This window comes from Babylonia areolata, chromosome 6 (genome assembly GCF_041734735.1).
Source record: "Babylonia areolata isolate BAREFJ2019XMU chromosome 6, ASM4173473v1, whole genome shotgun sequence".
Classification (NCBI taxonomy): Eukaryota; Metazoa; Mollusca; class Gastropoda; order Neogastropoda; family Buccinidae; genus Babylonia; species Babylonia areolata.
In genome coordinates this window covers 50,213,908-50,229,518 of record NC_134881.1, presented here as the reverse complement: position 1 = coordinate 50,229,518, position 15,611 = coordinate 50,213,908, and the positions used below count along the sequence as shown (strand labels likewise).

The window sequence follows — 15,611 nt, the reverse complement described above, 5'->3', positions numbered from 1 at the left end:
TCAAACCGTGTCTTGCCATCATCTCCATGCACAAGCTGCTCCTTGAACTGCTGCATGTGCTGTCCTCCTGACTTCAGACCCATCAGCCTGTCGATGCAGCTGTCAATCTTGACCTGCATTTTAAACAAAAGAAACAAAAATTATAAATATTGTACATGTTTATATAGAAATTGATGCCAACAAGTTCTAACCAAATCAAACTGAAATAAAATGACCATTATTACAATCTGAATGGCTAAGGAAATCCCAAGGGATAAAGGCAGGCAGATTAGCATGGTAAACAAGAACAATGATTGGTATTGTTACTTAGATAATTTGTTGTTGTTGTTGTTGTTAAGCTAAAAGTATGCCTGTCTTTTACATACTGTATGCAGATCCAGATGGCCAATTATGGAAAATCAAATTTTAGAGTGAAAAACAAACTCACCTTGATCAGGGCAATGTCGATTTCTCTGTTTTGAAAAAACAGGTTCAAGGTTCCCACAATTGGAATGACATCCATCATAAGACATGTCAGGCCGATGAATTTCATGGTTGCAATCTGGGAACATAACATTTACAAATGTTTTAAACATTCTCTCTCTCTCTCTCTCTCTCTCTCTCTCTCTCTCTCTCTCTCTCTCTCTCTCTCTCATGATTCACTTGGCATTTTTGACAAGAAAAATTCAATTATCATAATGAATCAGTTTCATATCTCTCTCTCTCTCTCTCTCTCTGTCTCTCTCTCTCTCTCTCTCTCTTGATTCACCTGGTATTTTTTAAAGAAAAAAAAATCATCACATTATGAATCAAACTTTCACACAAGTCAACATAAATCCCCCTCCCCACCCCCCTCTCTTTCTCACTCACACACATTATCTCTCTCACATGCACTCTCTCTCACACACACACACTCACACACACTTAACTTACCTTCTTCCGTAGACCCACTGCCTTAGGATCTTTGGACCTTGAAGTGGCCTCACCGCTTTCCAGGTAAGCCAGTAGTGCCACCAAACTCCTGTACACTGTCTGAAGTGCGTCAAAAAATGATAACCACCGAACTTCATGCACCTCCTTTAGGCGCAACTTGTCGGAATCCAAAATTTCTTGGATCTCTTCCAACTTCTGTACGCGCGATGACGACGCCTTGAAATAATAAAACAGTGACGTCAGTGTCTCGACATAGTCCTTCATGGCAGGCACACTTTCTGCAGCTTGGCTGGTGCACAGTGCAAATCTGTGTGCGATGCAATGCACATTGACGATGTGTGGGTTTTCCCGCAACAGCATTCCTGCCAGACCTTTATTTTGCCCCCTCATTGCCGACGCTCCGTCTGTGCCGAGGCCCAATACTTTAGACCATGGCACACCTTGTTTGGCAAGTTCGTCCTTCAGTGTGGTCGCCATGGTTTCTCCAGTGCCATCGGCAATGTTTACGTTGGTTAAGAATCGTGTTGACAGCTGCATGTCTTTGTCAACCAGCATGGTCACAGTTTCTGCCTTATCAAGTTCTTTTTTGATGTCCTCCTCCACCACGTCTGACATTGCCTCAAGAAATTCCTGTGCAGATCTCCTGGACTCGTACTGGGTGCTCCTAGAAATGAGAAGTTCATTTGCGTGGGGCACCTGGAGATCTTGCATTGTGCCCATCAGTGACGAAAATTTACTGAGAGGCAGTGACTCTGTGACCAGCCAGTGCATTGCTTTGACAGCAACGACCGCTCCTTTCTCCTGTTTGGTCAGCTGCTTGGTGTGTACCACCTCCCTCTCTTTCTGTAGCACTGGCACCTGAATAGCGGTCCGGTGGTCCTTTGTTTCAGCGTGCTCTGTCAGTGCACTCTTTCGGAAATTAGTGCAGCCTTCCTGTGTAAATGAATTTTTAAATTTGGCCTCCCCACACTTTACGCAAAACATCGCCGAATTTGTATAATGAAGCCAAGGAAACAGTGTTAACCACGACTTGACGAATGTCCTTTGTTTCTTGCCGTCGGTTTCTTCGCTGCTGGCACTAATATTGGTCACTTCATTTTTGGAGCTGGAGACACTTGCTGCTCCATCCACAGCACGAGATGTGCCGGCACTCACCACACTGTCACGATGTACAGGTGTCAAAAAAGTTGTCAAAGTCTTCTGACCGACGTCACTTTTCAGTTTCTTTTTGGGTGGCATGGCTGATAGGCCATCGCTGATCGCGTCTGATAGATGTTGCACGCTGGACTACACAGACATTATCTTGTCTGCTGAGATTCCCACGTCAGGGCATCGCTAAGTAAAATTAACGCTAAAAATAGCTCTCGCTCTCTCTCTCTCTCTCTCTCTCTCTCTCTCTCTCTCCTCTCTCTTTCTCTCTCTCTCTCTGATTTGCCAAGCCTCAGGGATGACACGCACACGCAGAGTTGTTGCAGCGAGATAAAAATAGATCGCCTCGCCAAGTAGATGATTGTTGTAACAGCACACGGGATGTGTCATTCACTGGGCTTACAGACTGAGTTCTGTGCAGCGGCCAGACTCGAAGTATGAGTATGCGGGTCGATTTACGGCCGGTGCCATGTCCGCTAGTTGTCGGAAAGTGATCGGACAGTGACCGTGTTTTCGGCAAAGTAATGGGACATTTGTCCTCTTCACTGCCAGTTATGTCGGACATTTTGCAAGTGCAATCGGTCTATGTCCTTTGTCCGATGAGGATGTAATACACTGTTTAATGGGGATATGCCAGTCATATAATTATTGTTCAGTTGTTTTTAGTTCAAATATCATATGATGAGTATAATAAATACCTAAGGGTCATAACCTCAGTAACACTGCTTAACCATATCCGGGGTTAGTAAACTGTATAACTTTAGATAAGAACTTTACAATTACTCAGTTGTATCAGAAAGACAGCTCTCTTGAGCTCTCAAGGTAGCATGTGATAAGGAGTGGCAGCTGTTTAATGCTTTGTTTAAAACCAGAGAAACCTTTGATGGCACAGCAGGAATCTGGACAAAATTACTAAAATAGTTTAAATGATGTAGAACCAGTGCCAGTCCAGAACCTGTTAGTTGATAATTTATTGTTGTTTATAGTCCATCTGACTGCACGGGCCATATCAGGACAGTCAAACCATGCAAATGCTCAACGGCAGCAACACAGAATAGTCACATCTACAAACAAACAAACAATAAATAAACAAGAGAGGCAAGGCCTTCAAGACTCACTTGTGATAAATTAAGTGCCCATCCCAGAGGTGCAGTACTGTTTTAAACAAGATGACTGGAAAGCACTGAATTTTTCCTATTTTTATGCCAAATTTGATGTCAACTGACAAAGTATTTGCAGAGAAAATGTCAATGTTAAAGTTTACCACACACACACACACACACACACACAGACAACCGAACACCGGGTTAAAACATAGACTCACTTTGTTTACACAACTGAGTAAAAAAAGAAGCTTAATTATATGCAAACTGCATTTACTGTTATATTTCTATTTTTTGTATTCTCTAAACTTGGCACTTTGACCTCTTATTCTGACACAACAACAAGAGGAGTCATTATTATCATTTTTTGTTCAAACAGGAACTCCTTTTGCTAAGCATGGAATTTTTATTTATTTTGCAAACGTTTTGGTGCAGATAGTAAAAAAGGGAAATTACTCTGTAATTAATGCTAGGGGACTTAATTTATCACATGTGAATCTTGAAGGCCTTGCCTCTCTTGTTTTATTTTTTTGTGCCCATCCCAGAGGTGCAATATTGTTTTAAACAAGATGACTGGAAAGAACTGAATTTTTCCTATTTTTATGCCAAATTTGATGTCAACTGACAAAGTATTTGCAGAGAAAATGTCAATGTTAAAGTTTACCACGGACACACAGACACACGGACACACACACACACACAGACAACCGAACACCGGGTTAAAACATAGACTCACTTTGTTTACACAAGTGAGTCAAAAATCAACAAAACAAACTGACAAAACACAGTTCATGACAAATTGTGCTCACCATTTAGCTCCTTAGGGTAAAAGACTAAGCCATGCTAAGGACATCAGCCCATCCGCTCAGTTATTCTCAGATTACAAGAAAACAAGAGAGGCAAGGCCTTCAACTAGTTCAAGACTCACTTGTGATACACTTTAAAAAAAAAAATCCAAGCTTTTTATGTATTGAGTATAATTTCAAAATGTAATGTTTAAGATGAGAAAGATCAGTTTAAAGCAAATTAAGTCCCCTAGCATTAATTACAGAGTAATTTCCCTTTTTTACTATCTGCACCAAAACGTTTGCAAAATAAATAAAAATTCCATGCTTAGCAAAAGAAGTTCCTGTTTGAACAAAAATGATAATAATGACTCCTCTTGTTGTTGTGTCAGAATAAGAGGTCAAAGTGCCAAGTTTAGAGAATACAAAAAATAGAAATATAACAGTAAATGCAGTTTGCATATAATTAGGCTTCTTTTTTTTAAAAATTTTGTGCCCATCCCAGAGGTGCAATATTGTTTTAAACAAGATGACTGGAAAGAACTGAATTTTTCCTATTTTTATGGCAAATGTGGTGTCAACTGACAAAGTATTTGCAGAGAAAATGTCAATGTTAAAGTTTACCATGGACACACAGACACAAGTGAGTCAAAAATGATACTTCAAACCAGACATTCCTTTGCTGCATGGTTGATGTTGCAGATTATATTTAGTCACACTCAGTATTGATTTACAGCTTCATACCCAGAACTTACAGTATAAGCTTTTGGTGAATATTGACTTGGCTTCACAAACGCAGATTTAGGAAAGGGGCTGTCAATGTTTGCTGCGGGCTCGCTGGTGGCTGACAAGGTCGATTCAGGACAGGGTCTGTTCATGGCGGCAGCAAGGAAAAGTCTGTCCTGGGTCAGTTTCTGTAATGTCACAGTTCATCTTCCTTTTTACTTTTCTCCTCCTGGCAGGATCTCTGTGTTTGTCTTCGTTAGAGGTGACAACTTGGCAGATGGTGTGTCATTAGGTCACATGATCTATGGCTAGAGTGGATAACTGCTGATGGTCAGTGTCACAAGTGCCAACAAATTTCTTTACCTCTTTTTGGGTGTCCTTTTATGGAGGCCAGTGGAGAGTTCCCCAAACAGCACAATCTTGTGTCTGCGATGGTCTATTCTGGAGACATGCCCAGCTCAGCACAGTTGCATCTCCAACAGCTTGACCTGGATGCAGCTGACCTCCGCTTGTAGGATTTAGGTGTTGTTGACAAAGTTGCTCAAGCTGATGTTGAGGATGGTGCTGAAGCAGCATTGGTAGAAACATTCAAGAAGTCACAAGTGATGACAAATATTGAATAAGCGACCCACAACATTGAGCCATAGAGGAGGGTGGTTAGAACAACTCTGTACAAGCTGATCTTTGTACAGTCTGCCAAAAGTGCTGTTTGCTTAGTTGCAAGTCTGTTTTTAATTTCTCTGTGATTTTACCATCTAATGATGCAGTGCACCCTAGGTAGCTAACAGGTGGACTGTCTTCAGCTCTGTCTCACAGACGATGTTAGATGAAGCTTTTGGTGAATGCTTAAGTACAAATAACACATTTTAAAAAATATATATATTCAAGAAATGGAGACCTGACAATGGACCACACAGTTAATTCGACTCACTGGTTAAAGTTGAATGATGACAAAACAGAAGCTATGATTATTTCCTCTGCAAGAATGTCCACATCTACTTCTTTTCCTGCCTCTATTGTGGTTGGTGATGCCACAGTTCAGTTTTCTAAATCAGCAAGAAACCTTGGAGTTATTCTTGACTCAAACCTCAGCATGCATGCTCAGGTAGTAAATCTGATACACATAGCCATTTGTGAACATCGTCGCATCAACTCTATCCGTCAGTACCTTTCTGTTGAAACTGCTAAAACTCTTATTTCTGCTTTTGTGCTGTCACGAATTGACTACTGTAATTTTCTTCTCATAGGCTGTCCACATAATATTCTTCAGCGAATTCAAAAACTTCAAAACAATGCTGCCCGTCTGACTCTCAGAGTCCCACATTTTTCCTCACCTCCGCACTCTACATTGGTTCTCCATTGAAGCGAGAATTAAATACAAAGTTCCATGTCACTGCTGTTCTGCTTTCCACTCCGCAGGACATACTTATCTTTCTGACCTTATCAGTGTTTACACTCCCACAAGAAATCTCCGCTCTTCTTCTGACGGTTACTTTTTCAAACTTCCTTGTGTCAATACAAGAACCTATGGTGAACGCTCTTTCTTCTTTGCTGCTCCTCACATCTGGAACAACCTTCCTTATCATATCCGTGCATCTAATTCTATTTCTGTTTTTCGCTCATCACTAAAGACTCATCTTTTTAAAACCTATCTATAAGTACTCTCAGCTTCCTTTTCTCCAACACCACCCATGTCAGCTCACTTTGGATGTATGTAGAGTGGGAAAGGGAGAGTGTGAGCGGGGGGAGGGTTTTTTGAGAAAGCGTGGCCATGAATGTTTTATGTTACTTGTAATGTTTTTCTTCCATGTAAAGTGCCCTAAGCTCTCAGTGAGAAAGGGCGCTATATAAATGTACAGTATTATTATTATTACTGGTAAGTTCTCCCAGTATCATCTGTATCCAAAATTATTTCCTCAGTCTGTTTCCAGTTTACAGGGGTTCAGACATTCATCTCAGGGACATTGTGGATACTGTGGTCAAGAACCCTACCACAGAGAAAGATGTCCATCAAAGAATACAATTTATGGACTTATTTGGCATATGAAGAAGCAAAAAAAACAGTACAGACCACTTCCTTGGATCCTTTGGGAAAGATCTAAACAGCCAGTGGACAGCAATGCTACAAGTCAGTGGGCACCCAGCAACCTACAAATTAGACATTGATTTAGAGCTTCAGTCTCTGTTGTCAGTAATAAAGAGCCATGGTTACAAGACAAACTATTCAAAATCCCAGCAAACTATGTGACACATCCTTGAGACAATCTGTCCGTAGTGTTGACATTAGGTGAATTATTAACCAATATGTCTGCGTTGTTTTCAGCAACAAGGGCAGTGCAAGTTTGAGGAAAAATGGCCCATCATGGAGCCTTCCGTCCTGAAATTGCTGCGACAGGAGTCCGTGTCACGTGATGAGTGGCAAGATCTCTTTTGGTAAGACCTGAAATACATTAAAAAGAATGATGAACAGACAATTGCTTGCCATACACTGAAGACAGTTACAGGTTGTTGTGTTGTTGTTTTTTTGTTCAAAAGTAAGCACTACAGTTTTCCTTTGTTAAAAAAAAAAAAAAGGAAAAAAAGCTTTCTCAGTTATTTGGCTACTGACCTCAGCAGGATGCTGAATAAGTCATTAAGTGGTGCCTGTGTATGCTGATTCAGAATGGATGGTAAAACCTTGCGGAAGTGGAGTATAATGACTTACAAATACAATGTTAGTCCTTTTATCCCAGTGGACTTACGCCTCTGATCATGTGACGGAATGAACATTTGCTTTTGGTTGTCCGTCTTAAAATGAGCGGTAGGAGAAGCATTACTCAAGGGTACGAAAGATAAGGGTGCACAATTCAAAAAACAAAAAGTATATTCTTCAGTACATCCTATGCTATAGTGTTAGTGCATTCACCCATGTTTCTACTTGGTCATTAACAATATGGTAGATACATTACAGTCTGTTGCTATTGTCATCAATCTTGTATTTTTGTCATTGTCATAGATGCTTTGTTTACACTCAAAGGCCTTTAAAGTGAAATCATATATAACAGGAAACTGAACAGTTGTTTTTATATGTGCATATTATTCAATAAAAGAGTTATGAAATAGACTTCAAATAACTCCAAAGGGTATTTGGCCTGTCTCTGCATTAACCCTTTCGCTGCCAGGAAAATAAGATTTAAGTGAAATCTATTTGCCAGGGTTTTTTCCACAAAAAACGGGTATAAATTTTCAAAAAATTATGTGCTCTTTGTTATTTGAGAAAGACCCATTAAAGTATATATTTTCTGAAAGGTAAATGAATAAAGAATACAAAACACGTCATGTTTTCCCATTTTATATATTTTTAGTGACATGCTGTTGTTTTGAAATCAGTATTTTGTTTTTTGTCACATTTTCAACTTGTTCATTGCAAACATTAGTCCGGTAATTTGCACTAAAATATCATATTTTCTGGACAAATGGATATCTGCCCACACAAAATCATACTAGAACAACCACAATAAAATTTTTTTTTAAAGAGACAGATACACAATGCATTGTGACACCTCCAAGTGATAATATGGATGTGGGGCCACGCCCCCTCAGTCTCCACCCCCATCCTCTTCACCCCTCTTACATGATCACTTGATCCAGTTCTCATCAGATCGCTTTGGCTGAGTGCCAAGAAAATCGCCTACACTGTGTCGTGCTAATAATTCAGTTAGTTTGTGTCGTCTGCTACGGTTGTGCAGCCAGCATCACTCACTTATAGTCGTATCTTGGCCACTCTCTTGATTGTTCCCTTTATTTTCTATCAAATCGTCCTATAAATGTTCATCACTGTCTTCTCCTTCAAATTTACGCTTCAATTCTTTCTGAACATCAGCTAAAGAAAGCAATCTTCGTTGATTTAGTTTGCAACAATCGCATGTCTTGAGCACGGCGTCAGTCCGACATTTTGTTGAGCGAATGAGGAAAGGAGCTAGGCAAAACACTGCGACAGTGACCCAACCAAAACGTTTAAATAAAGGACTGCCTCATGACGTAGATGGGGTTTCTAGCCATGAATAGAATCCAGAAAGATTCCCCAAGCTAAAGCAACCAGCATTTTCGTCAACGAACTGAATGCAAACCAGGGAAAAGTCAGAATATTTCGATGACGAGTTATCTCGTCAGTGTGGCAGCAAAGCGTACATGCTTGCGATGACGATTTGTCTCGTCATATAGGCAGCCTAGGGGTTAAGAACAAAAGGTACAAAGTACTGGTAAACAGAGTGAACTTTTGAAAAATAGCATGATATAACATTGTTATAAAATAATAAATTAAACTGACGTTGTTGTTTTTAAATGGTGGGTTATTTTTGAATGAAAGTATTATCATTGTTTTGTTTTTCCACCACAAGGCTTTTAAGAATTTTTTTTTTACCATCAACCTTGTCTTATACGTGACTATGCCTTATTTGTGGATGCAGTTGATAACAGATTAAGCAGGCATTATCTAAGATATCACAAACAGCACAAGCTAAAAAAACAACATCAATGAAGGAAAAAATGGGATAAGATAGTGGTTTTAGGAAAAGTTGAGGATTGGTCAGAGGTTGCTACACACAAATAAACTTCCATACTTTAGCACAGTCAGTCAGTCGCTGAGCCTTGAGCCTTGCCATTGCCTCAAGCACACTACATTTAGCTGTTTTCTGTGGATCTAGATAGATGTTCGACAAGTTTAGTTTCACTTGCCAGGAAACTACAACATGTTCAATTCAATTTCTCTTTTATCTTCATTCTGGTTGATTCAGTATCCACTTTAAAATATTCATATACAGTAAACACATCGATAATGTAGTTTGTGTCACTGTATGTGTTCTGTCCAGAATTTTTATTTCTGTTCTTTTTATCGCAAACAAGAAGAAACAGGATCTGCACAGACCTGCCTAGACTAGGCTGACCGAAACTCCGTGAAACAGTCAATTCAGTTTTTCTTTTATGTTCATTTTAGCTAAGACAGTGTCCACATTAGAATATTCATGTGCAGTAAACATGTCAATGGTGTATTTAGTGTCACTGTATGTGTTGTGTCCAGAATTTGTATTTCTTTCCTTTTAATATAATAATGATAATAATGTACATTTATATAGCGCCCTTTCTCTCTAAGAGCTCAGGGCGCTTTACATGAAAGAAAAATTTTGCATATTACATAAATCATTCATGACCACTCTTTCTCAATCATACTCGGTTAAAAAAAAGAAAAATTCAAATTAGATGGATTATTTTGATTTGATTATCAAACTTGAACAGGGTAGTTTTTTTTTCAAATACAAATGTAAAATGAATAAAATGTATACCATTTTTTATTGCCTTTAAAAAAATTTTTTTAAACAGGATTTCAGGTAGAAAAACATATTTCTGTTGTTAACTCTAGTTATACTGTGGCGACACCTTTAAGTTCGCACAAGGCTTCAGAGTTGCGTCTCTTGTTTTGCCTTAGTAACATGTTAGAGTTACTTCCCTTTTGTTTAACAACAGACACAATTATTATGGACTGAGTTATTACAGCTGCAGTTTAGAACCCACTAAATTGGTGACCCCCGACGCTGAACACGTCAAAAACTTCAACTTCAGCTTCAAACATGGCTGAATCAAACCTTTCTCAACAGGTTGCTGATTTAACAAATCATTTGCAAGCTCCAGCTGCAAGTCGAGATCAGATCAACTCCGTATCTATCAAACTTCCAGAATTCTGGATGAAGTCTCCAGAAGTTTGGTTTGCAAGAGTTCAGTCGCAGTTTAACACCAAAGGCATCAGTCAAGATCAAACAAAGTACAACTATGTGGTGAGCTCCCTTGACATTAACGCTGCAGAAGAAGTTCAGTCACTGCTCACCAATCCACCACGTGCAATCAAGTATGACTGTTTGAAGAAAGCTTTGATCAAAACTTTCAGCAGGTCCCAGATCCAGAAAGATGCTGAACTTCTCAATATTAATGGACTTGGGGACAAATGCCCAACTACCCTCATGCACAAAATAAATTCTCTGAACGATGACCCCCAAACTCTGAAACGTGCTTTGTTCCTCATGAACCTTCCCCCCAACATCAGAGGTATTTTAGTTCGACATGACATCACAGACACAGACACACTGGCTGAAGCAGCAGACCGGATTTGGAAAACATGTGCTGCAGGTGTACAGCAGATCTCCACACCACCAACTCAAGCTCCCACAGAACAGGATGCAACAACCGCAGCATCAGAAGAGACTGTCTCTGCCATCAAAACAGCCAAACAACGTGGTCCTCCTTCGCAAAATAGTTCAACAAACACTGTGTGCTTCTACCATCAGCGATTTGTACCAGACACCCGTTGTCAGCCTGGCTGCAAATTTTCCTCTTTGATTTCCAAAACAAGCAGGCAAAGTGCATCGTCTTCGGGAAACACCAGGGCTGGCCGCTAAACATGATAGTGGCCAGCATTTCAAATTCAAACACTTTTTCAGTTTATTATGATAGGCTTTGGACAATCATTCTTGATTACACTGGTGCCGATGTGTCAGTGTATCCAGCCTCAACCCAGGACCACAAGACAACCTCACAGTCAACTCCACTTTCCGCTGCCAATGGAACTTCCATCAAGACCTGGGGCAAACGCAGCATCACTTTGGAAATAAAGCCCAAACAAGTCTTCACTCATGACTTTTATCTGGCGGATGTTACATGTCCCATTCTTAGTGCTGATTTTTTTGTCACTCATGAACCGGGCATTGATCTCAAGGGCAAGCGACTCTTGTCTATGGACAGTGTTTCTGTTCCCCTCAAAAGCAGTGATTCACCCATGACTCCTGCAGGTCTCTCGGTACACCCGAACAATGAATACTCTGAACTTCTGCAACAGTTTCCAGAGTTACTCACACCACATTTTGACTCTACTCAGTACTGTCAACAAGCATGGTGTGGAGCATCATATCATCACACATGGACCACCTGTCCACACTCGTGCATGATGCCTAAACCCAGAAAAGCTGACTGCTGCAAAGGCCGAATTTGCCAAGATGGAAACTATGGGTATCATCTGTCGGTCTGATTCGCCATGGGCCTCACCGCTCCATGTGGTTCCCAAGTCAGATGGCCAATGGCAACCCTGTGGGGATTATAGACAACTCAATGCTGCAACCAAAGATCATCGGTACCCCTTACCCCATATTCAGGGTTTCAACAGCCACCTCAGGGTGCAACGTCTTTTCAAAGATTGATCTGGTTAGAGGCTACCATCAGATTCCCATGGCACAATCCTCCATCCCCAAAACAGCAATCATCATGCCATTTGGATTGTGGGGGTTGCTACGAATGCCATTCAGTTTGAAGAATACCACACAAGTATTTCAAAGGCTCATGGATGGCATTCTGCAAGACATACCTTTCACGTTTGTCTATGTTGATGACATCTTGGTTGCCAGTCGCTCACACAACGAGCATCTTGACCATCTCCAACAGCTTCTCCAGCTCCTCTCGACAAATTGGACTGGTCATCAACAAAGCAAAATGTGTCTTTGGTGTTACCGAGCTGGATTTCCTTGGACATCGTGTGACTTCCGAGGGGATACGTCCACTACCAGATGGAGTTGCTTCTCTTCAAAACAGCGCTCCACCTACTGATCGTGCTGGCCTTCAGCGATTCCTTGGCTTGATGAACTACTGTCATCGTTTCATCCCACATGTCACTGACATCCTGGCCCCTCTTCATGCTCAAGCAAGTGGAAAAGGACAAGTCATTGTGTGATCTGAGGCCTGCCAAAAAGCATTTGAACAGGCAAAGGAAGCTCTCAAAGATGCTGTGCTTCTACATCATCCTCTACCAGATGCATCTATAAGTCTCACAGTGGATGCTTCCAACTTGGCTTTAGGTGCTCAGCTCGAACAGAAACAGGGCCACACTTGGGTTCCTCTGGCCTTCTTCTCTAGAAAGCTCTCTGAAGCAGAGAAGAAATACAGTGCATTTGATCGTGAGCTACTTGCAGCCTACAACGCTGTCAAACACTTCAGGCATTTTCTTGAAGGAAGACCATTTACGCTGTTCACAGATCACAAGCCATTGGTATCAGCTCTCATGAGTGAAACTGACCACTCGCCTCGACAAACAAGAGAACTTTCCTACATAGCTGAGTTCACCACTAACATGCAGTACATCTCAGGCAAATTCAGTGTGGTAGCTGATGCATTTTCACACTTAACACTGAACTCGGTCTCTGAGGAACATGGCGTCTACTCAGTTGGCATTTTCAGCCAACTCGCTCACGATCAAGTTCAATCTGGTGAAATGAACTCCTAATGCACAGTTACCACAGGCCTCAAACTTGAAGACATCCAGTTTGGTTCATCAACCCTGCTGTGTGATACTTCTGCTGGTGATCCACGCTCAATTCTTCCAAATTCCTGGACTCAGCCAGTCTTTGATCAAATACATGGACTCTCACACGCAGATGTACATCCCACACAGCAAGCCATCAGCCAGTGCTTTGTGTGGCATGGCATGAAACGAGACATCCATAAATGGTGTAAGGAATGCCATGGCTGTCAGTCATCCAGAGTCCAATGACACACTCGAGCACCACTTGTGGAACAGCCACCACCAACTACCAGATTCAGCAGCATCCATGTAGATCTTGTTGGACCTCTGCCTGCCAGTCAAGGCATGATCTACCTGTTCACGATCATTGATCACTTTACCAGGTGGCCAGAAGCCATCCCTCTCCCAGATGCCCATGCCTCTACCTGTGCTCAAGCTCTGGTGCATCACTGGATTGCCAGGTTTGGTGTCCCTGAGGACATTTACCTCTGACCGTGGGAGGCAGTTCACCTCAACACTTTGGACTGAGTGCAACAAGCTTTTGGGCATCGATGTTCACACAACTACTGCCCACAGGTGAACGGCATGGTTGAAAGATTCCACCGCCAACTAAAAGCAGCACTTAAGGCCCGCACTACCACTCCAGACTGGAATGCAGAACTGCCCTTGGTCCTGTTGGGGATACGATCTTCTTGGCAGGTGGACCCTGATTGTTCCCCAGCTGAACTTGTTAACAGTTCAACTCTTCGCCTGCCTGGTGAATTCCTTCAGCCGCTGGATGGTCACACTATGGAACCTGACTCGATGTTTCTCAAACATCTCCAGCACACCATGCGTACCGTGTTACCACCAGCCCCAGCGTTCCATGGAAAACAACCAACCTATGCTCCTTCAAATCTGGCCTCCACTGGGTACGTCTACGTCAGAAATGACGCCCACAGACATCCTCTGCAACGACCCTATGATGGCCCATACCGCATCATTGACACGAATGACAGATATTACACCATTGACATCAAAGGCCATTCAGAGAAAGTGTCAGTGGACCATCTGAAAGCTGCATTCATCACACAGTTCATGACTACAGGAAACAGGACTGTGGTTCCATCTGGTGCTGAAGTTTTACCACCTCCAATGGAGCCATCACGCTCTACAGCAAATACTGCAGAACCACACACTGTGCCTTCACCATCTCCTGTCAGAAAACCCTCAAGTGTCATGACCCGCTCTGGGCGCATCACACGCCTTCCCCCAAGATTTCAGTGAGAATAGTTTCAATGTTGTTATTTTTATTTTATGTTAACATTTCGCTTGGTATTTGTACTGCGCTAGGAGGAGGGTAATGTAGCGACACCTTCAAGTTCGCATAAGACTTCAGAGTTGCGTCTCTTGTTTTGCCATAGTAACGTGTTTTGTTTAACAGTGGACACGATCATTATGGACTGAGTTATTACAGCTGCAGTTTAGAAGCCACCAAAATACCAATTTTGTTGATAATTGGTTCTGCTACATTCCACTCTTTGATGTGCATGAAAGACAAAAAACTCACCATGGTTAGTGTAAGATATTAAAAAGAGTTATTTTAATTGAATCTTTAAATTCCCACATATTACTGAATGTAACAAAATATTATGTTTTCTTTTCCTCATGAAAATTGAACTGCAAGACATACACATTTTTTCCTAAGGTGCAGACATGGTGCGCGCGCGCGTGTGTGTGTGTCATCATATATATGTGTAGTTTCCCTAATTAAGTATGTGTTTGTTTTGTCGACATATGTCCAGTGTTATCATTCATTACATAAGATTGAACATGTATTAATGTGGTATAAATCACTTATGGGGTGATTCCTGTGGATGCTTTAATAACATTGTCAAACTCAAAGATGGAATTAGAAGAAAAAAAAAATTTTAAGTTTCACCATCTGATTGTACCTTACACATGAAAGTGCCTTATTTTTGGATTTTTTTTTATTTTTTATACAGCACTGCCTTATAGATAGAAAATAATGGTACTAGTTTTTTCTGAGGTTCCTCCATCAGAACATCACATCCATGGTGTCTTCCAACAAAGGTCTTCAAAACTGCATGGGTACTTTGAAATTAACTAAGTATTCTTCAGGACATTACTCTGCAGCATACTGGTAGATTTTGTTCACAACCCTGTAAATCTTTGAAAAACCAGTGAAAAGTTTGGAGTAAATGTGAGTGTATTTCTGTGTTCATTTGTTAGGTTTATGTCTGTTCACAAAGAGTGATATTGGATGATGTGTGTGTGTGTGTGTGCGCACATGTGTGTTTGTGTGTGTGTGTGTGTGTTTATTTATGGATGTGTGACTGCAGCAGCAGCACATGCCTATATATCATATTATGCATACATATGATAGAAATGTTTTAGGTGGGTTTCACCATTATGTATGAACATTCTTGCTACAGGAATGAGGATTTGTTTACTTTTCATGATATGGTGTGTGTGTGTGTGTGTTTCTTTCAGGGCAGTGCATTCAGTGTGCATGTGGGACGAGAAAGAAGGACCTCCCAAGATTTATGATGCTTTGCACAAGGACATCAATGATTTCATCACACATGCAAAAAGGGTGAACTGAATTTACTTGCTTGA

At 41.2% G+C, this 15,611-nt stretch overlaps 1 protein-coding gene across 3 annotated transcripts in view; it reads left to right on the top strand.

Annotated features, from left to right (window-relative positions):
* Positions 1-15,611, top strand: part of LOC143283118 (cullin-5-like) — a 174,095-nt gene that overhangs the window by 32,660 nt on the left and 125,824 nt on the right. For all 3 annotated transcript variants that reach the window (XM_076589254.1, XM_076589252.1, XM_076589255.1), the window contains exons 2-3: positions 6,999-7,108; positions 15,486-15,588. In XM_076589254.1, coding sequence (XP_076445369.1) covers positions 7,038-7,108; positions 15,486-15,588 — 174 coding nt within the window. In that variant the 5' untranslated portion in view covers positions 6,999-7,037. The remainder of the gene's footprint in view (positions 1-6,998; positions 7,109-15,485; positions 15,589-15,611) is intronic.